The sequence below is a fragment of the Gouania willdenowi genome, chromosome 17 (genome assembly GCF_900634775.1).
Source record: "Gouania willdenowi chromosome 17, fGouWil2.1, whole genome shotgun sequence".
Lineage (NCBI taxonomy): Eukaryota > Metazoa > Chordata > Actinopteri > Blenniiformes > Gobiesocidae > Gouania > Gouania willdenowi.
Genome location: NC_041060.1, coordinates 28,668,426 through 28,693,306, shown reverse-complemented (window position 1 = coordinate 28,693,306; position 24,881 = coordinate 28,668,426). Strand labels below are relative to the sequence as shown.

General features: G+C 41.9%; 1 protein-coding gene across 1 annotated transcript in view; it reads left to right on the top strand.

Annotated features, from left to right (window-relative positions):
- The first annotated feature begins 4,397 nt into the window (after positions 1 to 4,397).
- Positions 4,398 to 24,881, top strand: part of ptch2 (patched 2) — a 25,942-nt gene continuing 5,458 nt past the window's right edge. The window contains exons 1-18 of the mRNA XM_028472061.1: positions 4,398 to 4,538; positions 5,406 to 5,598; positions 12,923 to 13,112; positions 13,205 to 13,274; positions 13,369 to 13,460; positions 15,039 to 15,147; positions 15,239 to 15,325; positions 15,407 to 15,528; positions 16,590 to 16,737; positions 17,564 to 17,695; positions 17,999 to 18,154; positions 18,295 to 18,387; positions 20,128 to 20,253; positions 21,087 to 21,468; positions 21,560 to 22,084; positions 22,481 to 22,623; positions 23,583 to 23,763; positions 23,844 to 24,124. Coding sequence (XP_028327862.1) covers positions 4,398 to 4,538; positions 5,406 to 5,598; positions 12,923 to 13,112; positions 13,205 to 13,274; positions 13,369 to 13,460; positions 15,039 to 15,147; positions 15,239 to 15,325; positions 15,407 to 15,528; positions 16,590 to 16,737; positions 17,564 to 17,695; positions 17,999 to 18,154; positions 18,295 to 18,387; positions 20,128 to 20,253; positions 21,087 to 21,468; positions 21,560 to 22,084; positions 22,481 to 22,623; positions 23,583 to 23,763; positions 23,844 to 24,124 — 3,171 coding nt within the window. The remainder of the gene's footprint in view (positions 4,539 to 5,405; positions 5,599 to 12,922; positions 13,113 to 13,204; positions 13,275 to 13,368; positions 13,461 to 15,038; positions 15,148 to 15,238; positions 15,326 to 15,406; positions 15,529 to 16,589; positions 16,738 to 17,563; positions 17,696 to 17,998; positions 18,155 to 18,294; positions 18,388 to 20,127; positions 20,254 to 21,086; positions 21,469 to 21,559; positions 22,085 to 22,480; positions 22,624 to 23,582; positions 23,764 to 23,843; positions 24,125 to 24,881) is intronic.

The following is a 24,881-nucleotide window of genomic DNA, read 5'->3' as shown; positions in this document are numbered from 1 at the left end:
TTTAGCTTGATCTTGGAAAGACATACCAACTGGTAATTTACAAGACGAGGGGATGAGTGGAAAACTGCTTTTAACACCCACAATGAATACCAAGTGATGCCCTTCGGTCTCCCGGTGTGTGCCCAAAAAAGGACCCCGTCACCGCCTTGCGGGTCTTCTATCCCCTCTTTCTGTGCCACGTCGCCAAGGAGACAGTGGAGGCTGTCCTTGATAATGCTGTTCATTTGCATGGCTTCCACTCAGATCACCCTAGTGGGGGGCCACGGTCAGCCTGTCCTCAGGGTACCATCCCCAGTCCAATGCACAGAGCAACTAAACCAGGAGTTGGAGACCTGCCTACGGTGCCTTGCCTCTCACAATCCCTTCTACTGGAGCAGATGGAGTATGCTCATCTCTATTTTTTCTCCCTTTAAGTCTGTTTATGGTTACCATCCTCCTTTATTCAGCTCCCAGGTGGGAGAGATCATCGCACCCTCAGCCCATGCCCTTGTGCTCCGATGGCGGCATGTGTGGAAGCACGCCCAGCTGCTTCGCTCCTCAGCCCGCTACATCACCCAGGCCAACCGAAGCAATAGGCCAGCTTCTGCTGACCAGTGGGTGTGGTTATCCTCTAGTGACCTACCTCTCTGAGTGTCTCCCTGTAAGTTAGGTCCCAGATTTATTGGCCTATTTCCCATATATAAGGACATTAACCCTGCTGCCATGCTGCTAAAAATCCCCTTATTGTGGAGAATCCACCCCACCTTCCAAGTCAGCTGCATCTAGACTCTCAGACTCAGAACCAGTCCTCTTGTGCCAGCCTCCTCCCCCTTCCCGTGATCATTGACGACTCCACTGCATACACTGTTCTGAGGTTTCAGAAGGTTCTGTGTGATTCCTGTGTACCTACCCTATTTTGGATTTGAGTCCAACCTTTCTGTGCCAGCCCCACAGTTATCATCATGATATTCTTTATAAGAATATGTGTATCTGTCCATGAACTTCATTGCTACATCTGTCACATCTGCTTCCCTGATTGTAGCATTCATTTTTCCCATTACTGCCACCTACTGTTACCCACAGGTTATGTCTATCAATAGCAAAAGGGATATTTATACAAGGCACACCTAATTATCTTTCCAGCACAAATCACTGGATGAGAAGAATGATTTAACTCAATACGATCCTGGAGCCATGGCCCAGCAGCCCAGTCTCATGGCGGATTGTGAAACTGTCATGTAAATTAATCTACAATATTTTTTTGTGTGTCAAAGCAATTTCCTCAATTTTTCATGCTGCTTGGAACTATTTTTACTATCTCACAACATGCCGGATACAATTTTTGGCTGACAATTTGTCCCACATTCAAAAGCACGAAGTCTCGTGGAGTTTTTATTGAAAAAATTGGAGAATTACAGCACATCTCGCTTCAGCAGTAGCTGGGTGGGACACTGTGAGGTGATGTCACGGTGGACAGATTGTTCTCCCACCACCTGTTTAAGCTTAGAAGACAAGTTTTTTTTTGAAGAAAAATGATTTCGCTTGAATTTGAAATGCTCAGAAGGTGCCTTTGAGCTCGGGAGCTCACAGAGCATCTATACTTGTGCTAAAATGCATGTGTTTTCAGGTATTTCCCACCACTAACAGCTTCTTTAAGTATACTAATACATCTTTTAATGTTTGGTGACATGAATTGCATAGATTTTTAACATGATGGCAATGATGTTATACAACAATAAATGTTTTCATGGATTTTCTCTTGATCAAAACGTCTCCAAAAGATTAATCTCTTCATTTAGATGTCATGTAAACAGTGATGATGGATATTACAGCCCATCCTTCACCTATAAATTCTAAATGACCTGACTTGTGGTTAAATCTCTTTGCTTTGGTCACAAATTGTTTTACTGTGACCCAAAGGGGTGTCAAATTATCACTAGCCACCTGAGAAATGTCCCACGCAGTGTAACCTGGTTAAGGTTTTTTTTTTTTTCTTTACCCCTGTTGAGGAATGAGTGGTGCCAGAGTGGGGGACTCAGACGTGAGATTTGGAAATGAGCTACATTTCTGGACGCGTGAACACAAAAATGCCAAGATGTATATATGTTTTCCAGCAAAGACCCCACAGAAGATAAGGCTGTCACATGTGAGCCTCAGAGGTGTTGATGAAAACGACACACATGTATGAACTCCCTCTGTTTATTCCCTTTTTCTGGCTCATTTTACCAAAGGGAGAAGAGATATAAGAAAGCTTATCAGCCTTCTTTCACAAGCATAGAGCACAACCAAGTGAGGTTAGATCTCGTAAACAAAATGCAGAAGATTTCTTCTCACAGATGCTTGTAACAAACTCATGAAGATAGTTAAAAAACCAACTTTTGTTATAGAGGGTTTTTACGGCGCGTAATCAAACCGGAAGTTGCCATATTAGAGGTACTCAGCAGGTAAACAAAGCAGATCCCAAACGTTGAAAGAAAGGAAATGGTGAATTATTGCCATGCTTTTGGCTGTACCAATCGGTCAGACCGTGAAAAACATTTGGAGTTTTATAGACAGCCAAAAGTTATAACAAATCAGGGCGAACAAAGTCAAAAGTTACCAGAGAAAAGAAGGCGCTTGTTGTTAGATAAGCTAAACCAGGATCTATGAAGCAGAAATCTGGACAACATCCAAATTTGTTCAGCCCATTTCTTGTCAGATAAGTGAATTGTTGATAACAGCGGCTCTTAACAAATTTTCTAGTGTGATGATAATAATATGATTAAAATCAAGCTACTGCATGTGGCATTACTGACTTAATATAATCACATTTAATAGCCTGTTACAGTAGCAACACAGTTCTTAAAATGTAGATCTAAAATGTGCTGTATTTTTCATTGTTTTCCAGGTAAAAGGTCTGACATTTATCTAAAGGATGATCCAGATTGGGTTAGGGTTAAAACCAGGTAGTTGATGACATCTGGATGCATAATAGACAGAAGACACTCCGGGTCGTCAATGATCCAAGATGAGGGAACCAACTCGTGTGGATCTGCAATAAACCATAACTTTTCCAAATATCGTGCCCTTTTCTGTGGACCATGTCCTTCCCTGTATGCCATTGCATCTATAAAGCATTTTCAGTAACTTTTCTGTGGTTTCGGACATTTTCCCATCGCAGTGTTTACCTCTGAGTGCCTCCAATATGGTCGCACATCCGGGTTACTGCCCAGAACGTGACGTAGGTGAAGGCCCTCTATTCGAATTAATTTCAACTGGGATTAACTTTTTTTTGGCTCCTATCTTCAAAGAGCACAAACATTACAACTAAGAAATTCTTTGGAATACTGAGTGCAGCAGCTAGAAAAGCAATCACAAAGAAATGGTTTTAATCTGATACTCCATCTATTAAGGAGTGGTATGACATTACGTATTAAATATATGTAATGGAGATAATTACCTTCTGTTTGAGGCTCCAGGACTGTGAGTTTGACGGAATCTGTAAGAGATGGAAAATGTATATTTCCCCGAGAAGCCTGACCTATGTATTAAAAAAGTGTAATTTTTTATTATTATTTTTAATATAACACCCCATGTTTCAGTTTGAATTAATGTTAATGTAATATGATGTGTACTGATACGATATAAAAGGTTAAAAAAAATTTTAAAAAAACGAAGCTCCATACCCTTTTAAAAACAGTGATCTTAAAAGTGTTAACAGATCTGATTCCTGTGATTCCTGCTTACAAAAAAAGTTGGGGACATTGGTTTTGGTTTGTTTTGTGTTTTTAAGCAAAATGAACTTTTGCGATGAAACGTTTAAAAGGATGTATCCTAATTCATGAGAAAGTTTATCAAAAGATGAAATTGTGGAATTGCCTGCGTGCGTCCTGGATTGTGCGCGTGCTTTATGCGCGGGAGTCTCTCTCTCTCTCTCGCACCCCCCACCCCCCTTCCCCCCCCCCTCCCTCCAGCCCAGGCAGCCTCAGCCTGGGTGGTCTCCCTCTCTCTCCACTTTGGTGAGCTGTTGCTTAGCAGCTAATAATAGGCGATGTTTGCAAAGTAATTTGCCTCTTCCTTGGCCAATGGGAGCCGGAGCACTTTTCCATCAAACCTCCCTTTTCAGGATTCGGCGTGAGGAGAACTTCTCCAAATGTTCCCGGAGTTCGACCTGACACGGACGGCTCAGACTTTGGCTGTTTCCATTCCTCACTGAGACGCCTTTTCACACACTGTGAGGACGAATGAAGACGGACGGATTTTTACAGATTTCGGGGCATAATGTTGGGATGGAGTTCCGAGACATGTTTGGCTCCTGGGGAAGACTAGAAAGCTTCCTTTTAACTTGTCGCCGACCGCGCTCTATGTTGGATTACGGTCGTTTTTTGTGAGCTTCGTTTCTGCGTCGCCTCCCTCCGCCCGCTCTCCCTGTTTGGACCATGGCCTCGGATCACGGGGACCCGGCGGTCTTTGGAGATTTACCCCCGAGTTACGCACGATCTCCGCCGCCTGCCAACACAGACCTGCTCCGGAGACCCAGCTACTGCCACGCCGCTTTCGCACTTAAACAGATCTCCAAGGTGATGAAGGCTTTCATTTTGTGAAATAGTCTATCGATTATCGTTACGACATTGTTTGATTTTTTTGTTTAAATGAATTGTTACCTACTGTGCCTGAGACCACCAAAGATGCTCCTCAATCCACTCAGAAATAAGCGAATAAAGGCTGTCAGTTATGTTAAAACCCTGAAAATAATATAAATAGTTTAATATTGAGGAGGAAAATCTATTGAAATATGCATTTTAGCATTATATAAACTTTGCTGTTTGAGTATAGACATTGTGAGAGCTGTAGTGGTCTGGGTCTGGGTGTAATGTGGTGGGTCCTGTGCAGGAATTCACTGATTGAGTTTGATCTGACAAAGCATCTTTGGACCGCCCGGATGTTGCTGAAGGAAACCATAGCACAGCACTGCAAAAAAACATGGAAATATATAGTATGTACTAGTTAGTGTTTTATTTTGGTGGAAAGAAATGCATAACGGTATTTAATGGGGCAATTTTTAACATCTTTAACCATATTTTCATTCATTATTTCCAAAACTGTTTTAAAAGCAACACATATTGTGTTTTTCTACATTTGCTCCCTGTTCCATTTACATCCCAGTTGTTCCAGAATTGAGAAAGGTGATGATACTGACAGAGGAAAGCAGCACATGGATCAAATTTGTGGTTGGCTTGTCAGCACCCTACCTGTCTTAGTTTCACAAACACCAATGTCACTCTGTACGGGTAGATTTCCTTACTGATTACAACTGTCAGAACTCAATCCTCCACTCTGTTGTTCCAGTTTAGCATCAATCTTTTTTGAACAGATGGTTGGAAATGATTGTTATATGTTTTCACTAATCCTGTCCTTCCTTGTCCTCCGTCCTGCTTTAAATTCAGGGTAAGGCGGTAGGTCAGAAGGCTCCTCTGTGGATCAGAGCTAGGTTCCAGGCCTTCTTCTTCTCTCTGGGCTGTCACATCCAGAGACACTGTGGAAAGGTCCTCTTTATTGGACTCTTAGTTTTTGGAGCTCTTTCTGTGGGACTACGAGTTGCAGCCATCGAAACAAACATCGAACAGCTATGGGTGGAAGGTGAGTGGAAGTTGCTGTCAATCAGCCATGACCTGTGTGTGTTTGAATGGGACTATTATTTTTTTTTTGACAATGGCTTAATTTCCTGCTGTTTTGCTTGTTTGAAATCAACTTTTGGTTTATTTAGCTTTTCTGAGGATTGGGACTTGAAACCAGTAAAACTCCATTCTTTTTGAGTCAAAGTGGAGTTTGAAAGACATGGTGGTGGAGTGATCCAGGGTGGCCGTGTTAGTTTCACCTTTGTGCCATGGAAGGGCACTAGGTGTTCAGTGACTGACAGGCAAGTTTGTGTGGCTGAGATCAGGATGAGGGCAGCAATAAATCTGGTGAGAGCTGTTTGGAATAAAAGTAGAACCACCAGAAGCCTCACCTTAACTTCTCTAAAGGCTAGGCTGACTTTGATGAGTTTCTAAAATCAGGCCTGATTTAGTAAATAGTTGTGCCATTATAATTAGGCTATTACAAGATTAAAAAAAAAAAAAAAAAAAAAGCCAATGGAATGTTTGCCAATAATAAAAAAAAAAGGCTAAACAATAATTATTGTATTCAACTGACATACATAAAGTCTGCCAGATTGCTTATTTGAGGTTTTTGTTTTCCCTTGAGCAAAATATTTGAAAGACAACCTTAGTCTGTATTTTTTTTTCTTTTTTTTTTTAAAAAAAAAAAAATGTATATTTCTTTGTAAATTTGTCTTCTCATGCTCTGCTATCTTTATCAAGCTAGAATTTGCATTGTTTTGTGTCTGTACTTCAATAATCCAAACACAACTTCAACGTCAAAACACTCCATTTTCTCTTTCTGTCAAACAAACTACTTTTACTCATTACAGACTGTAGGTAGTACCTCTGGATCTCTTCTAATTTTGACAGCGCTTCCTTTTTCTGTCCTTTGAAAAATACTTTAGTTAGCTTTACCATTTCAGTAGCAGAGGCAGCTTTATTTGGTTTTTCACACTGGCCAAATTCCTTTTAAACCCCCAGGCTTTCAGTGCTGGGGCTGATCCCCGCAGCAGATGGACTGTGTGAATGGTTAGCTCGGACCCCTCCCCCCTCTGGCTCCCTGTGTGGTCCCTAACTATTCTTGGATTCCATTCAACAAGAGGCAAGCAGGCAGGCACCACCTCCCTCCCCCCTCCATCTCTTCTCCCCACAAGACGGAAAAATATAAGCCAATGCAGCTGAAGTTTACCCACCTGTTTTGCACGCTCTAAAAGCGCCACAGCAGTTGGTGAATATAAACAGACTCTATAGGATTTTTTAGGTCCTGCATTTCACTGGAGGACAGGAACAGGCGGCTCTCACAAGATCCTTGTGGAGGTGTTGGTAGGATTGAGGAGAAAAGTGCAAATCTTTAACAGGCACAGAAAATATTTCTCTTAACGCTTTCTGAGGCTGGAGGAAAAGCCTTACTCTTCCTTTCCAGTGTGTCTCTTTTTTTGCTTCAGTATAACAGCTCCAGGATTACCTCTGAAGCTAAATGGACAAGCCATCTTTCAAAGGAGATGTTTAGATGTTTGTGTGCCAGTTGTTTAGCAGTGTGATTCACAAAGTTTAACCAGGGGGGCTGAAAAGAATCCCTGTGCCTTTAAGAGGCCGTGGCCATGTTTCTAAAGTTTCTGCCTGCCTTGTTTCCACCAATAGCCCATTGACAAAGCTGCTAGGGCCTCAATGGAGAGTAAAGTTGTTCGGTAACAAGTAGAGGTGATTTCACCCTCTGTTGCTGCCTCACACACACACACACACACACACACACGCACACACACGTACACATTGTCACAACAGGACTATAGCACTTCAGATCACTTTAACTGATTAACAATTTCAAAATGTAATCTATCTTAAATACATTTGTATCGTAATGTATACCTGGTGTACACACATTTGAAGTAAAATCAGGATTGCAGCATTAAAAATGTGTTTCCACTCGTATTCCTAAATTCTTAAGAAAAGAACAGGCTGTGAATTGACACCTCATGTGGAACCCACCACCCAGTTTCCAAGCTGAGTGTGTCAGTGTGTGCGTGTAGATGTGTGAGGAGCATATGGTTTCCATCATATATTCATATGAGAAGCTGCCCCCACGGTCTTCACACACTCACACCAACACACAAACACTTGTCATCTTTGTCACCACCGTGTGTGCGTGCAGCCCGCCCAGAGTTCCTGCTCGTGTTTGTATCCCTGTGCTTTTCTGGTGTGTCGGCATTAGTGTGTGTGTTGTTACCTCTCTTTCTGACAGCCTGATGTTTCAGTCAGACCACCCAGGTCTTTATAATTATGCTTTACATTTGACAAAATACATCCTCCAAATTAACCCATTTGTTAATAGTGATTTGTAATGTACAGTTTTTGAGTTTATAGATTTATGACACCAGCAGTCCTTACACCTGGGGAGGATATGAGGCTGTATCAGGGTATTTAGTCTGAAAAGAGGATTAAGACCTTTTTAGGCTTACTGTGCAGTCTGAGTAAGATTTTAAGGCAGATATCACCCATCGAATGACCTCACACTTACTTTAGATGTTTTTTTTAATGCAGGCTTACTGAGGCAAGACTCAAGATAACACTGGGTCAGATCTGTGTTTTTTTTTAATGCACAATTAACACAAGTCTTTGGATTCTCCACTATCCTAGCCATAGCATTCTAAAGTCACAACCTGCGTAGTGTTTGACTCACTCTGTATTGTTCACAGGCTGAAAGGAGAGAGATCATAAAAAGAGAGGTGCAGGAAGAAGACAGTATCAGAGGGAATGATGGGGCGGGGGGGCAGGAACAAGGCGCGGGGTTTACGACTTGCTTACATTTTTATTTTGCTGCTGGTGTTTTTTCTGTCTACCTTGTACAATTAACTGTCTACTCACCAAAATAGAGCAGTTCCTTGTGAAATCAGGTTGTTTTACTCTACATATGTATAGAAGTGCTCCCATATTTCCAGTTTTACAAAGCCTTTTCTTCAAAGCTCATATGGAAAACAGAGAAAAGACACCCCCATCCGTGTATAAACCGCAGTGTTTACACTGATGCCAACTGAAGTTATTTGTCTTGGCAAAGCTTGGGTGAGATATGACTGACATACTGTATACACAACTTCAAGCTGTCCAAATATGAGTGAGCAAGACAAGGCCTATCCAGCTAGCATTTTTCCACATGTCCTACTAAAAGAATACCTTGAAAAAGGATAAAAACAATGTCATCCAACAGTCTCAAATGTAACATATGATGTGGTTATTAAACAAGTTGATTAAAAAGTAAGCAGGACAATATGAATGTGAAGAAAACACCTTTAACTTTGCGCAAAGGAGCGAATACACAAGTGGGACATTTTGGCGTCCGGACAGTTTCTCTAAACAAACCTCTGAGCGGTGCAGCAGGTAAATGCTACAATTCATTGGAGTGCACACAGCTCCCCAGTTCAGACAGAGAAAGAGAGCTCTATGAGGCATTATTGTAGGTGAATAGTGAGCAGTGGTGCCCCAGCTAGATAAATAAACTCCCTGCGTTCAGGGCCCAGGACCTCACTGGTAGAGAGAACAAACAAGACCAGAGTCAACCTCGGTTACTTCTAAATGTTTATTTCACCCCCTTCCCTGCGTCCTTCAGTCCAAGTCTACCTCATTCCATCCCTTCCTCTGTATCCCTCTCAACACACACAGAGGACCACCCCCAGCAAATAAACACACACAAGAGATACATGTGCATATGAGAGACACTATTTTTTTTGTTGCTTCAAATGTATATAAAGCATGTCAACTTTGTTTTGCGCATTATTTAATGAATAAGCTTACTTTGCAAAATAAGGAAAATCATATATTTGATCGCTAATGGGATAACTCACATCTGCATTGTTACATGAATGGTATAAAAGGGCCAGTGGACTGTCAGACATTTTGCTCCATTCAATGCAGGGGCCTGAAAAAAGTTGCAATGCAACAGAAAACAGGATAATCAAAACCTAATCAGTATAGTGTGTCAGCCCTTCACTTTTCACTGAAGAGCAACTTTTGTCTCAAATAAAGCAAAACCAGTCACCTTAGAGTTTGCACCATTTGCTGTCTTTACACCATGAAAGTATAAAAACTAAAGGGAGAGCCTGATGCAGAAAGAGAGGGAGTGAGCATACAGCGCAAAAAAAAGAAAGAAAATGTTCTTGGGCTCAATAAATTCATTTCTCATCTGAATGAAACCAGCAATGTGGAAAAATTTTGCTTTTCAAGTGGGGATGAATGTATGTTTCAACCACACATTCGCCAGTATTAGTGGTCAGTGGAGTGTCTAATGTGACTATTTTTCACAGTGGCCAACACTGCCCATGATTAGCATAATTAGCAGAGGCAAGCCTATACATATGGAAATAGAAAGTGCCTAAATGCCAACCCTGGTGGAAATTTATGTGTGGTTGCTAACACCACTGGCACATCTGAATAGAGTGTAAGTGAAACTGATTTTTCATGTTGTTTTGGCTTTTTGGTGCAGTTTTCAGTGCAATCTGAGAGTAGCTGTTGTTGGAATCTCTGCATCCAAAGAGATAGGAGCGAAATATGTTGCTTTATATTAGGCTAGTCTTAAACTGATGAAGTGTTGACACTGTATTTCTATAGGTAAGATAGCAAAGTGCCAGCTTCTCCTCTGTGTCCCCTCATTCACCCACCCACAGCCCACACGGGCATTGTTTTACAGGCTGGGAAAGTTTTTGGTCTATTTGGTTCTCCCTTTTTTAATTCTGTTGTTTGTTGAGAAACATCTGAAAGAAATTGAACGGTTGAGTGACAAAAGGCCATGCATTCAGCTTTACTGAAGGATTGTAAGGAGGAATGGCCCATCTGCTGGGTGCAGCCTGCTCTCGGTGATGCCATCATTTTGAGATACCATTGGGCAAAGGGTTCAGCTGTGCTTTAGAACCAAAGAACTAACAGAACTCTACAGGGAAAAACAGCTTTTTAAGTTATATGAAACAGTGTTAGGAACATTCTAATCAAACCTTTCCTCATTAGGTTGTAATATTATTATTATTTTATATTCAAATTCGGCAGAAACCAGTCATACAATTTTTCCTGTCATGTTACAAATGCATGAATCAGAAAAGGAAAAAAAAGTCCAATATTACATAGCATGCAAATGCATACATGTCACTTTCAGCCCTCTTCGTTATGGGGCTTCCTCCATAGCAGCGTGGGGCCTTTCAGAGGCCTCCTAATCCAGCTAATCTACCACAGGGAACCTTAAAGGCAGCCTGGTCTATTTTAGAAACCACGGCTGTGCCTATATGCCACCATGACAGATAAGAGACAACATAAATTCAATAAGATGGAGTAGAACATAATAGAATACAAAACATAGCGTTTTAGATTTTACTTTGGTTTTTGGAAAGAATGGTGTGGATAAATGTTTTTTTTTTTTTCACAAAAGTGAAAGCACATATATGGGTAAACCTAGTAAATACATTAATGTGTTGCACAACATCTCAGAGATGTTAGATTCAAATTTTGTATGAATCCATTTGTGATTGTTTTATGTTTTCAGAAATCTTGTGTCATTTTGGCAGACATAGTACTTCATGTTTTTGAATCATCATGTACTCAACGTGTTAAAAAAACCCATTTTCCACACAAGAGAACAAGAGAGCTTTCTTCTTAGAGTGGGAAAGTTTTTGGGAACTATCTCTTTAAAATGAGTTGAAAGTTAGAGAAGGTTGAAAGAGAGAGGCCGGCATAAAATTAGTGAGAAATGGAGGAAAAAAGATGAAGACAAAAGGTAATTTCGAAAAATCAAAAATGAGAAGATTTCCTTTCAACCAGAGAAGTTTTGAAGCTCTGATTCCAAGTGCTGGAGCTGGACCAGAGGAGTTAAAAAGAGAGGCAAGAAACATTGGCTGGTGAGAGGGAGAGAGAGGACTGACTGCCTGGGTGGTCCAGATGGGAGGAACGAGACACAAATAGCTATAATTTACTTCAGGAGGCCTGTAATTACAGAGTCGGAGTTTCTTCGAGCCACCCAGTTCCTGTTGGGATCAAAACCCTTTGCTGTGGAGGTTAACATACAAAATGTCAAAAAACTAAAAGTTTTAACAGATTTCAAAGAGGTTCAGAAACAAAAGTACCTCTGGTTCTGGTTCATCTTAATTGTTTTTAATAGGACATTTGACACAGGTAGGAAACTATACTCTAAAATACAGATTTCATCTCCAATCAGACTGTTTGGGCCTGAATGTGTGACAAATATATCAAATCCCCCACAGTCATAAATTTCAAAATGGGGATATATTTATTTTTGCAATGCACTCAGTCAGACTTCAGTAACTGCAAATAAACAATGTGACCTGATATCTTCAAACCAAATAGTGCCTGTGTCTCCAAGGCCAGTAGTTCTAACCTGATCTCACACATTTGCGGTGTGGGCTGAATAGTTGGTTTTTTCATTTCTTCCCTTCAATTATAGGAGCCTGTTCCAGGCTGGGGGAGGTGCAGAGAGAGTGTGAGGGAATGATGGAGAGAAATGCAAAGTAAAGGACATAAAAGGAAGGAAACACACCAGTAGGGATGTCTGGTGAGGCAAAGACAAGGATGCACCCCAGGAAATAGAAGTGGTGAAAAGATTAGAATTAAGATGGTGATATTAGTGCATGTTTTTAAACAAGCCCCTGTTGTCGTGTATTGGGACAGCGAGGGGGCAGACGGCCCTCTGTTATCCAGTGCGGCATGTTTCATGTCCACTTGGCACTGGCACTGATCCCCCCAAGCTGGCAAACTCTTTTTAGGGCAACCTCCTGTAATTAGGGGACTGGGGTCCACCACACAACACAGCCCTCTCTTTCTGTTTTTCTTTCTTTTTCATTTCCTAACACGTTTCTGTTCATCTCCACTTCTGTCGGCCATAATGCCCTTTCCAAAAAACTGATTATCTTTGTAAACTCCAAAAGTACATCAGTGCCTTCTCTCCTTAAAGCACTAAGACATAATAAATAAGAGGAATGTCACATAAAGTCATGTTTCATCCTCTTTTTTCCAAAAGTGTTGGTACAGAGCAGTTATGGGTTTCGGGTGCATTGTAGCTGGTTTTGCTAACTAACGGCACATCTGTTACACGGAGGGAGCCAATGAGAAGCTGCATTACTCATTTCTCTAATCTCTAAGCCAGACACGGGTTTGTGTGAAGTGCCATATAAACAACACAGATGAAAGCCAAGGGCGTTAGTTAATGTATGTGTACTTGTGTAGTGTGTGTGTTTGCATTCCTATGTGAGAATGTGTGTGCGTGTCCATTCTTTGATAAGAGTGTGAGTTTGTCTCTATTCACAAACTTAGCTTCTTTTCTTGTGTCCTAGCTGGAAGTCGGGTGAGCACAGAGCTCCAGTACACCCGGGCGAAGCAAGGAGAAGAGTCAGTGTTTACCTCACAGATGCTTATCCAAACCCACAAAGAGGAGGGCAATAATATTCTTACCCAGGAGGCAATGCTGGTCCACATGGAGGCTGCCCTGTCTGCCAGCAAGGTTCAGGTGTCGCTGTTTGGAAAGTAAGTTTCACAAACAAATGTTTTGGTACAATCAGTTAATGAATTCTTGCTTGTATCAGTTGTAAAAGGTTGTGCTCTATCTCTTCTCGTAGGTCGTGGGATCTTAATAAGATATGTTATAAATCGGGAGTTCCTATCATAGAAAATGTCATGATTGAAAGGGTAAGTTAACATTCATCAAATATTACATCCAAGGGTATCTTTCACTTTTTTGTATGGTGTTTAATCAGTCGTCTGCTCTGTTTCCTGTTCCTAGATGATTGACAAGCTGTTCCCATGCATGATAATCACTCCATTAGACTGCTTTTGGGAAGGAGCAAAACTACAAGGAGGATCTGCCTATTTACCGTAAGATTAATTAGCTTTTTACTCTGTTGAGATTCTGTTCAGATATTTCATAGAAAGCCTTGGTTCACTTCACACTTATTCGGCCATTGCTTTCATCTTAACTGCATTGTGGGAGGTCTGTAACATTTAACACGCATGCTGGATGGAGATATACAGTACAGTTAGGCTTTCTGTCGTCTGTCACAGTATGCTTTGACTGACAGCAGTGGTCAGTAATAGAGTCCTTTTAGGGCCCAATGAGGGGCTAGAGGGTATGTAGTGGTGGAGCAAGAAAGAGATACTGTGAGTGAGGGAGGGATGGAGAAGAGATGGGAGTTGCAATAACTGGGTGGTGTGTTGGTAAAGTGAAGAGCTGGGAAGCGGCAGCAGCAATGGTGGTGGTGGAAGGGAAGCCTTTTGGATTGGACAATGGTAAGCATTCTTTTAGTTTACGAGTGAGTGTCTATCAGTGCAGAGGCCCCGAAAGAGGGGGGTGGGGGGGTGGCTTTGTCAGCTCACGGCTAACACTTGGCATTCTCATGATAATGCCTTGGGCTCTCTGCTCCTAAGTTGTCCAACAAATAAAATGGGTAGCATTCAAGCTTCAAGTCCCCCGAGGAAGGACAGAAAAAGACTACAAGACAGTTAACAGTGGAGTCTGGGGCATTTCCAGCACAATGGTTTTTCTCTCCTTTTTGGGGGGATAATGTTCTCTTGATTGAGTCACTGAAAGGGATTTTTTTTTACTGTCCCTAGTGGTGATATTTCCAAATAAAGCCTTGGTTTATGTAACCAATTCTGGCATATACTGTATGTTACAGCAAATAATATATTTGCATGTCTGGAATATGTTGCATGACAATCCAGCACATTGAGGCTGTAAAAGTTTTGGAGAAAATACTGTGAGAACAATTAATGCAAAACAGTGATAGAGATGATAGAGATGTGTCTTTGCAACTCCTGTAAAACAGAGACCTTGGAATGTAAAAATGAAAAGCTGTCTATATGAAATAGGCGTTGCCCTAAGAGGTGTAATACTGGCTGCTGTTGGAACTTAAACATACATTAATATATGTACTGTATTTTTCTTTCATTAGGCTTAAAAGACTCAGTCTTGGTAAAATGAACACACTTGTATTCAGGCAAGATACAAATGCCTGAAAGAGGGAAACAAAAAGACACTTGGAAGTGCATATCTTAACGCAAATAGTAGGCAACCCGATCTTCACTTCACAGCCGCCCCACCTCTCCTCTTCCCTCCCTCCCTATCAAGATGTTTGGGAGGCAGAGGTAATTGTTATGACTCAGTGCAGGGTGTTGAGAAATGGAAGTGAGCAGGCAGCCACAGTGGCTTTTCCTTGAGCATTGTGGCAGCATGAAACAGGATAATAAACGCTATTTTATTCGGTATCTGTAGCTAACCTCCTGCTAGTTGGAGATACGGACAGCTCAACAAAAGAACAGGAAATAAACAGTTTTCCTGTAGAAATGTGACAGTACTTGGCCTAGCATGCACCAGGCTCCAACTTGTACAGCTACTGGAGATGTTTTTAGATACGTTGTGACCCACATAATCACTTTGATGCCCTTGGATTTCAGGGGTATGCCAGATATCCAGTGGATAAATCTGGATCCAGTCAAACTAATGGAGGAACTGAGTCAGTTCACCTCACTGGAAGGATTTAAGGAGATGTTGGACAAAGCTCAGGTGAACTACAAAAATGCAAATGGTATTGCTTGGACAAAATTCAGGCAATTGTTTAACATTATTATCAATCTAACATTGCTTGGTTTCTTAGGTTGGACATGCCTACATGAACAGGCCATGTTTAGATCCCTCAGATCCTGACTGCCCACTCAGCGCAACCAACAAAGAACTTGGACAGGTACCTTTTGTTAAAAAGAGGTATCTTTAGTTCATTAGGTTGATCTAATTATGGAAACTAACCATTCTGTCCTCTGTCCAGAGTCCTGACATTGCTGTGCGTCTCCAGGGTGGCTGTCATGGATTCAGCCAGAAATTCATGCATTGGCAGGAGGAACTTATCCTGGGCGGACGGGTCAAAAGCAGCCAGGATGCTCTACTCAGGTATTGAGGCTTATGGAATAGATGCTGATGCCGACTCGCCTACTCACTAAAACTCCATATATTTGTCCCTCAGTCTCTGTATTGTTTGTTGTTTTTTTATCTTTTTATCCTACTTGTATTTCTATCTGTTTTTATCCTGTAAGAACAGTGTCCTTGGGTGACCTGAAAGGCACTTTTAAATTGAATGTATTATTATTTTATTTTGTCCAATTCGCGGATGTGTTTGTGGTTATGATTAGGTCAGAGTCTACAGACGTAAGCTAAGCAGGCAGTCACTCTGCTGTTCAGCTCCAAAAGCCACCTTAACTCTGGAATCTGTGTAACCCCTAATAACTCCACAGACACATGATAGGAATGCCTTGTACTGAGAGTGATCAGTTTCGTGCATGACTCCAGTCTGGGATAGGCCAATTAAAGATGATTGACAACCACATAAAGGCCTGACTTGGCCACACATTTGTTGTGTAAAGGACCTAAAAAAAGAAGGAAAACAAAAAGGAGGAAAACAGTCAACTTCACATTCAGGCGATCTCCAGAGAGTTTAGTGTTTCCTACTGACATCAATTGGATTTAAAACCATGTTGAATACAAATGGAGTGACGGCATTGGGTCAAAGCCCAGATTGAGACCCAGCCGACTGCAGCAGAGCTCTGAGGGAAAATAGAGAGAGGGCCACACGGACTCTCGGATGTGATTTATGAACATTTCATTCACATTGTGAGCGTAACTGCTGCTCACTGTGCTCAAGCCAAGAAAACCTGAGGACATCTGGATTGCAGCCTAGAGACTAGCACACAGATTAGAAAACACCTGCTTTTAGTTATTTACATTGGCAGACTGGCAAATCCTAGAAGAGATGACACCTGCCTTTAGCCATTCTCAGAAAGACATAGACCAGTTAGCAACACCAACAGCATCCAAACAGCACGACTGAATCATTTTTATATGTTAATTTGAGGTGTAACTTCACAGCTCAGGTTTCAGGCTAGCTCAACACCGAATAAATGTTTTTACAGGGACATTTGGACATCTTTACTTAAGTTAGTTCCTGTGTTTTGCAGTGCAGAGGCTCTCCAAACCATGTTCTTGTTGATGAGTCCGAAGCAGCTGTACGAGCACTTTAAAGATGACTACGAGATTCATGACATCAACTGGAACGAAGAGAAGGCAACTGCCATCCTTGAGTCCTGGCAAAGGAAGTTTGTCGAGGTGTGAATCCACAATAAAAACATTGTTTAGATCATCATTCTTTAAGTGATATTGACATGATTTTTAATTATTTATTATTCTAAGTAGATAGAGTATAGGGTACGTGGTAGGTTAGCTAAGTCTTGTAAATCGTTAAGATAATTGCTAGCTCGATTGCTTGAACTATGTAAACTAGCCTAAACTATTCTAAGATAATATATAACTCTAACTATAATGTCACTTTAAAGTAATAGTAAAAAAAAACATTATTAGCAATATGCTAATATATATATAACAAGTATATTATTTGCACACACGCACGCACACACGCACACACACACACACGCATGGTACTGTGATTGGTTGAGTGTGTGGTAGGCCAATCATCACCATTTGTTAAGGCTTTAGTTATTAGAACAAGCTGTTGAGTGTAAGCATGTAGGCAGGAGGAAAGGTGACAAAGATAAACTCGCACAATAACATTTTGGAAGTAAAGTATATTTGATAAGAAGCAAAATGATTTTTAAAGCTTTGGTTCATTCATGGCATGCAGCACATCGAGGAGACTCCTGAGCCATGTGATCCCATTCTTTTCACCTTTGACATCACAACCTTTGGCATCTGGAGTCATTACTCCTCACTTGTCATACTTGTACACACACACACACACATGCACACACACAATTTGAAAACACCCTTACAAACTCGTGCTGATTTTTACTCGCATGCACAATGAAAGGGACAATAGGTGACAATAGGTGTTTTGGGAAGATGTGTACACACTTTGGTCTTTAGTCTATAAATGTTAAGATTTCGTTGTATATTAAACTTATATTTTATCTACCAGGTGGTTCACCACAGCATCCCTTCAAACTCCAGTCAGTCCATTCATGCTTTTTCTACCACCACGCTAAATGACATCATGAAATCCTTTTCTGATGTCAGTGTCATCAGGGTGGCAGGAGGATATCTGCTCATGGTAGGCATTTTCTGATTATTCACTTGTAGAGAAATACTTTTTTCATTATGTTTTACAAGCATTTTTTTTCTCTGCTGATGAGTTCATGCATTAGATTAAAAAATAACATTACCATGTCAGCAACTTTCTACCCTTATTCCTGACTTTACGCCCACATTTTTAAAATAAATTAGTCAAATTCATAAGCCTTTGACAAAGTTCCAATCAACATACATGTAAGCCCACCAATCAGCTTTTAAAAGACCTTCTATAACACAAATAACATTTACTGAAAAGTAATTTAAATGATCTGTTTCTTTCCAGTTGGCCTATGCCTGTGTGACAATGCTGAGATGGGACTGTGCCAAGTCCCAGGGTGCTGTGGGGCTTGCTGGGGTGCTGCTGGTGGCGCTCTCTGTGGCATCAGGCCTGGGTCTCTGCTCCCTACTCGGCCTCTCTTTCAATGCAGCAACTACACAGGTAGGACAATAAGAAATCTGTAGAAAGCAGTTCTGGCCCTAATACCTGCTTTTTTTTTTTACCAGGCCCAGATTTTGATGTGTCTCATCAGATGTTCACTTTGACCTTTTGTTCCTCTTACGATGTGTTTCCCATTGCAGGTGCTTCCCTTCTTGGCACTGGGAATTGGTGTGGATGACATGTTTCTGTTGGCGCACTCCTTCACAGAAACTGGAAGTAACATCCCGTTTAAGGTACTTTAGACTCTTCTCCTCTCCTGTTGAGTGTGATTGAAGGTGTGTAAGTGGCGTGTGCGAGTAGTGGGGAGCTCTGAATAGTTTTCCTCTACCTACTGTACTACTACTTTAATCTGGGTATTAGTTTGTCTCCTGTGCAAGATCAGGTAAGCTGCTGTTTAAATTTATATTTGAGTGTTTGAAATGTTTAGGTTTAGTAGTGTCCTACGATGGTTTTATAGCGGTATCGCGTTTTTTGAGACCCTTCCCCATCTGTTCGCCAGGGAGTACTTATAGTCATATCAGATAGTAGTGTTACCATAGTAAAGGTTCTGTTAGCTGTGGATGAACTGGTTTGCAGGCTGCTAAAGCGCTTCTTCTTCTTCAGGGGAGGCTCAAGCAGGCTGAATGCAGGGCAGGATACTTTACGCAGCTGCTGGAGGGTTGTACTCCGGTACCGCACGTTATTTCTGAGAGTTTCTTTTCCTTCCTCAGAAGTAAAATTCAGATTCCAGGCTTTTCAGAAAACATCAGGGGCTTGAGCCAAAATAGCCACCCCTAACCCCGCCCCTGCTCATCGCCCTAGTGGTACAGGAAGTCTTTGCTGCCACAGCAACTAAGACAGTGTGCAGAAAACTGTGCTCTGTCTGACCAATGGGATGATGAGTGTACGTAGAGTTCTTTATCACCCTAGCTGTTGGAAAATGGCAGAAGCATTGAGCTCAGCGTTTAAAACGTTTTGTGGGAGTTGTGGAAAATTCCTTGTGTGAAATTTGTGGTAAGGTTTTGAACCTACGCTCTCCTACAGGGCTAAGGGAGTCAAAGTGGGCCATGTTTTTTCCCTGAAAGGTAGCTGGTAGGCCCTGTAAAAGCTGTAAGAAACAGACAGCAGACCTACAGCGACAGATTGTGCACGTGGCTACAGCTACAAACATAGAGCACACCTTGATCCTGACCTAGGGGAAGGTTGTGTTTCCTGTTTTCAGTCTAAGGTCTGGTGCATCTTAACGCTCAGTTGAGCTCTATTGTTTGTACTTTTAATGTGATTACACAGTCTCTGACAGCCTTTTTCTTTTAACCAGTTAATTTTCGGGCCTAGATACTGCTTAAAAATTGTGGTTCATACTCAAATTCAGTGGTTTTAATCAGGGTTTGATCAAACCTTAGGGGTTTATTGAGTTAGTCTCATAGGTTCTGCAAGAGTCGAGACAAACACAGTAAAAATGCGTTACACAAAGTACATTTTCATGACAAACTAGTTAGTTAAGATAACAATGTTGAATTTTAATTAAAAATATTATTTCATAAATAGTTTTTACATTAAATCATTTTCAAAAGAGCAAAAAAAAAAAAACGAATAAAATTACCTATGTTTTGAAGAAATCACATTACGTAGTGTTCGGTGAATGCACTGATTAAGCTTGGAGGTTAAGAACCACTGCTCTAATGAATCCCATACACGCACACACACATACACACACATAATTACAGTGCTTGGGCAGTGTGGACACTGTACCTGTGGTGACGGGGTTGCTGAAAGCCCGCCTGAAATTTGAACAATCCTATTGTTAAATTAATTATTGTTGAAAATGTCTAATTGTGATGGTTGATAATGTTTGTTTTAATGTGTAATGAACCAAAGAAGTGATGTATTTACATGTATTAACTGCAAAGGGATAACAAAGGGATGTTAATCATCACCACTTCTCACCTCTCTTTTAGTGATTTATCTCTTTTTCTTTCTGTTTTTGCATTAAGGAGCGTACAGGCGATTGTTTGCGTCGCACTGGCACCAGTGTGGCTCTGACGTCCATCAACAACATGATCGCCTTTTTCATGGCAGCTCTTGTGCCCATTCCGGCCTTGCGAGCTTTCTCGTTGCAGGTATGTTTTGAAACATATGTGATGCCTTTGCGCATGGGCACACACATAAACAAGTCGTGCACAATTACACACCCAGAGGCTTGAGGCTCCATTCAAAACCAAAGAGATAATTTAAGAGGTGACATTTACTTCTTTGTTCCCGTTTTATTGCCACTGCACCTACAGGGCTGTGTGTGTGTGTGTGTGTGTGTGTGTGTGTGTGTGTGTGTGTGTGTGTGTGTGTGTGTGTGTGTGTGTGTGTGTGTGTGTGTGTGTGTGTGTGTGTGTGTGTGTGTGTGTGTGTGTGTGTGCGTGCGTGCGTGCGTGCGTGCGTGCGTGCGTGCGTGCGTGCGTGCGTGCGTGCGTGCGTGCGTGCGTGCATGCGTGTGCATTCGTGTGTGTTTATTAGAAGGAATAATCAGAAACAAGCAGACGAGAGACATGCAGTGACAGAGAGAGGGAGGGTGGATCAGTATATCTCTGGCCCGTCAGAATGGTTTTCTATGATCTGTGACTAACTGTGGGTGGTCTGAAACACACAGCCCTACAAACACATACCAACATACACACTGGTAACTGGAGTTTGCCTCCTTCAGGGCATAAAGTGAACATAGATGTGGAAGTATGAGTGGAAGCTGGTGGTTTTGCTCACACATGACATTCTTCCATCTCTCCTGCTTTTTCCGCTTGGCACTCTTGTTCAATTTGTCTCTCCTTGGCTTTGCAAATATTCCTGGCTGGAGCTTGAAATAGGGTTTTTTATGTTATGGTCCTGAAAACTGTCTCCACTCACTTTTCAATTTCACAGTCCACCTGTGTCTCTTCTCACTTTGACTTTCTATGTGTTTCCTCAGGCTGCTATTGTGGTCGTGTTTAACTTTGCCATGGTACTGCTCATCTTTCCTGCCATCCTGAGTTTGGACCTCCACCGACGTGAGGACAAGCGTCTAGATGTCCTCTGCTGCCTCTACAGCCCATGCTCTGACCGTGTCATCCACCTCTCCCCTCATGAGCTGTCGGACGGCAGCGAGCAGCTTCACACACCTACAACAGGGGTGTTGCACCAGTGCGCATCAGGGTCCACAATAACCACCAGCACACAGATCACCACAACAGTGCAGGCATTCACACAGTGTGATGCAGCGGGTCAGCACATCGTCACAATCCTACCACCAACTTCACAGATTTCCACTGGCCCATCTTCCATTATTATCCACCCCACCACACAAGCTCAAGGTGAGTTAAACTTCATTATTAACCTAAAACATGTTTTCTATTTAAAGAGTTCTCCTGTAAAACTAAAAAAATTGTATTATTTCTCCTATAGCAATCCCGCCTACCTCTACTAACAACACTGTGCCAGATCCTTATGGCTCCCAGCTCTTCACACCTACTTCCAGCTCCACAAGAGACCTCTTAGCACAGGTGGAAGAGTCTAAATCAGAGAAGAAGTGTGTTCCACTTCCTTTCCTTCATTGGAACCTGTCAAGTTTTGCTGGGGAGAAATATGCTCCCCTGCTCCTCAAACCCAAGAGCAAAGTAGTTGTTGTGGTTCTGTTCCTGGGGCTGCTGGGTATCAGCCTGTATGGCACCACAATGGTGCACGACGGCCTTTACCTGACTGATATTGTGCCACGTGACACAAAGGAGTATGATTTTATCGACGCCCAGTACAAGTATTTCTCCTTCTACAACATGTACTTGGTTACCATGGATGGGTTTGACTATGCTCGTTCGCAGCGGCTTCTAATCCAGCTACACAACGCTTTCAACTCTGTCAGATACGTGGTCAGAGACAGTGACAACAAACTACCACGCATGTGGCTGCACTACTTCCAGGACTGGCTCAGAGGTGAGATAACAGGCTACATTTGAACGAGTCGAGTGTCCCCTTGTGGGATTTCAGTGGTGATATCAGAATCTGTTGGAGGTATTTCCTGTGTGTTCTGTAGTTGTGGGGGTATGACAATGTGCAAAGAGTGAGTGAGAGTTCAATCACAGTTTAGCCTCATCCACCTAGACCAAAAGGTAGATGGCTTTGGGTCAGAGGTTATCTTTGCACTTGTTTGCACATATGTAAATGTGTGCTAAGGTGTGAATGTGTCAGAGGCCTGGTCAAGAGGAAGTAATAGCAGAGAGGTTAATCAGTGCCAGATTAATAATTATCTTCTTATCTACAAGTTCAAATAAATTAATTGTTTGGGTTTTGTTTGTCTTTAAAATAAATATTTTTTCCTCGTGTGTGCAGGTCTACAGACCGCCTTTGATGCTGACTGGCAGGCTGGCAGGATCACTGCTGACAGTTATCGTAACGGCACAGAAGATGGAGCTCTAGCGTACAAGCTTCTCATCCAGACTGGCTCCAAGAAAGAGCCATTTAACTACAGCCAGGTGTGTTAAAATACAAATTCAATTTCCAGTTTTATTTATATAGCGCCAAATAGAACCCATCTATAACAAGGCGTCTTAAGGCAATGAAAAAAAACTAACATTTCCACATGAGCAAGAATCAGCAACAATGAAGAGGAAAAACTCACTTTTAACAAGAAGAAACCTCCAGCAGAACTGGACTCAGGAGTGGCAGCCACAGAGAATCACAAGCTGGTCAAAATGTGAACTACAATTAAGCAACTGTCAACTCCAACACCAGCATACCTAGAGAAAAAGGATTACAGAGAGGAAGAGAATACAAATAAGAAAGCACACGTTAAAGCATCAAACCAACATAGGCACAGCCAGGAAAGACCCAGGATGAGCTATATCTCAGGAGAGCAGTTTTTATTTTTGCTTTGGTCCACATTATAATGAAAATGTTGATGGATTAATCTAAAGTGGAGAGAGAGAGGACCTAGACAGCAGGAAAGATTCATAGTGGTGAATCCACTTAAGCCTGAGGCTACACCTTGCTCTTAGTCTCCAAAAAAGGAAAATGAAGCTGAAGTTGCTCTGAGTTAGTGTAGGGAAGATGTGGGTGATGTGACTACATCTGACACCCCAACCTGCAGGGCTAGGCGTGGTCTCATATCCATATCACCAACGAGTCATTGCAACAAGTGGAGCATGCGCAGAATTAACTTAAAGTGGAATTAAGCATTTACAAGATCAAGGATTTTTTTGATTCAGAATGAAAATCGGAATAAACCAGCCACCTAATTTGGATTTAAGTTTAATTCGGAATTACCATTTTCACTCAGAATTGAGTTTTAACAAGTTCAGTTTAAAGTGGATTTAACTTTTATTCTGAATGAAAGGGAAATTAAAGCTATCATGTAAATGTGGTCACTGTCATATTGCATTAATTGTTCTACTAAAATTCTTACTATAATCAGTGTTTGTTTTGAATCTTCCAGCTAACTTCTCGTCGCCTCGTGGATGCAGAGGGTTTAATTTCCCCAGAGGTGTTTTACATTTACCTGACAGTCTGGGTCAGCAATGACCCTTTGGGCTATGCGGCCTCCCAAGCTAACTTCTACCCTTACCCCAGAGAATGGATTCATGACAAGTATGACACCACAGGGGAAAATCTACGCAGTAAGTATCTATTTCCGAATTCCAGAAAGAGTTAATACATCTGAAAAATACCTCCCAATCACACTTTTTCTATGTCGCAGTCCCTGCTGCAGAACCACTGGAGTTTGCTCAGTTCCCCTTCTATCTGAATGGCCTTCGCCAAGCAAGTGACTTTGTGGAAGCCATCGAGAGCGTGCGCGCCATCTGTGATGAGTTTGGTCGCAAGGGTGTGTTCAACTACCCTAATGGATACCCGTTCTTGTTCTGGGAGCAGTACATTGGCCTCAGACACTGGTTTCTGCTATCCATCAGCGTGGTGCTGGCCTGCACATTTCTAGTGTGTGCCATTCTCCTCCTCAACCCTTGGACAGCTGGCATCATCGTAAGTCAACAAACTGTTAAGGAATTTTTTTTACACTTTTTCTATTATTTTCTTCTCTTTTTCTCATCCTACCATCATTTCATTAGCCGCATCATCTCGCTCCCTGTGTTCAACTTACCTCTCTTCGCATAGCTCAATAAGGCTGTCTGGTGGGGCCTTTTTTTCTACGGATGGCCTCTATGCACGCATACGCACTCACACAAGGACCATTGTCATTCTAATGTAGGCTCGGCCAACCTTAGGAAAAGAAATGCAAAGGAGCACGAAAGGCTTTGCTCCCCTGAAATCTCTACCTCCAATTCTTTTGCAGCTTTTGTCAAATGTGGAGGAGGTTGAGGACAGGAGCCTGAGCCCGCTCAAGTTATTCCTCAGGGAATATTGCGTATATGTGTGAGAGTGTGAAGGACACAATCTGGGAGTTTAACAGTTTGCAAAAATTTAACACACAAGCTGGTGCGACCCATGGTACTGAGTGGCCCAAAACCTTACACACAAACACACTTCTGTGTATCTCCATTGTTAGGCTTGTTGCACAACAACAGAGCCTTTTTCAACAGGAATGTGTTTCACTTAAGCAGCATTCTAAAGTAGCTGCTGATTGAGACAGCAACAAAACACAATCTCCTCAGACAGTCTCCAAACATCAGGCAGTCTGTGAAGGTTTCACGCCATCTGTATGTGATTGTGCTGTAAAACTGCTTTTATCATTTCCAATTTAGCCATGCCTGAGGTCAAAGCCCCTGCTAGGATCAAACGC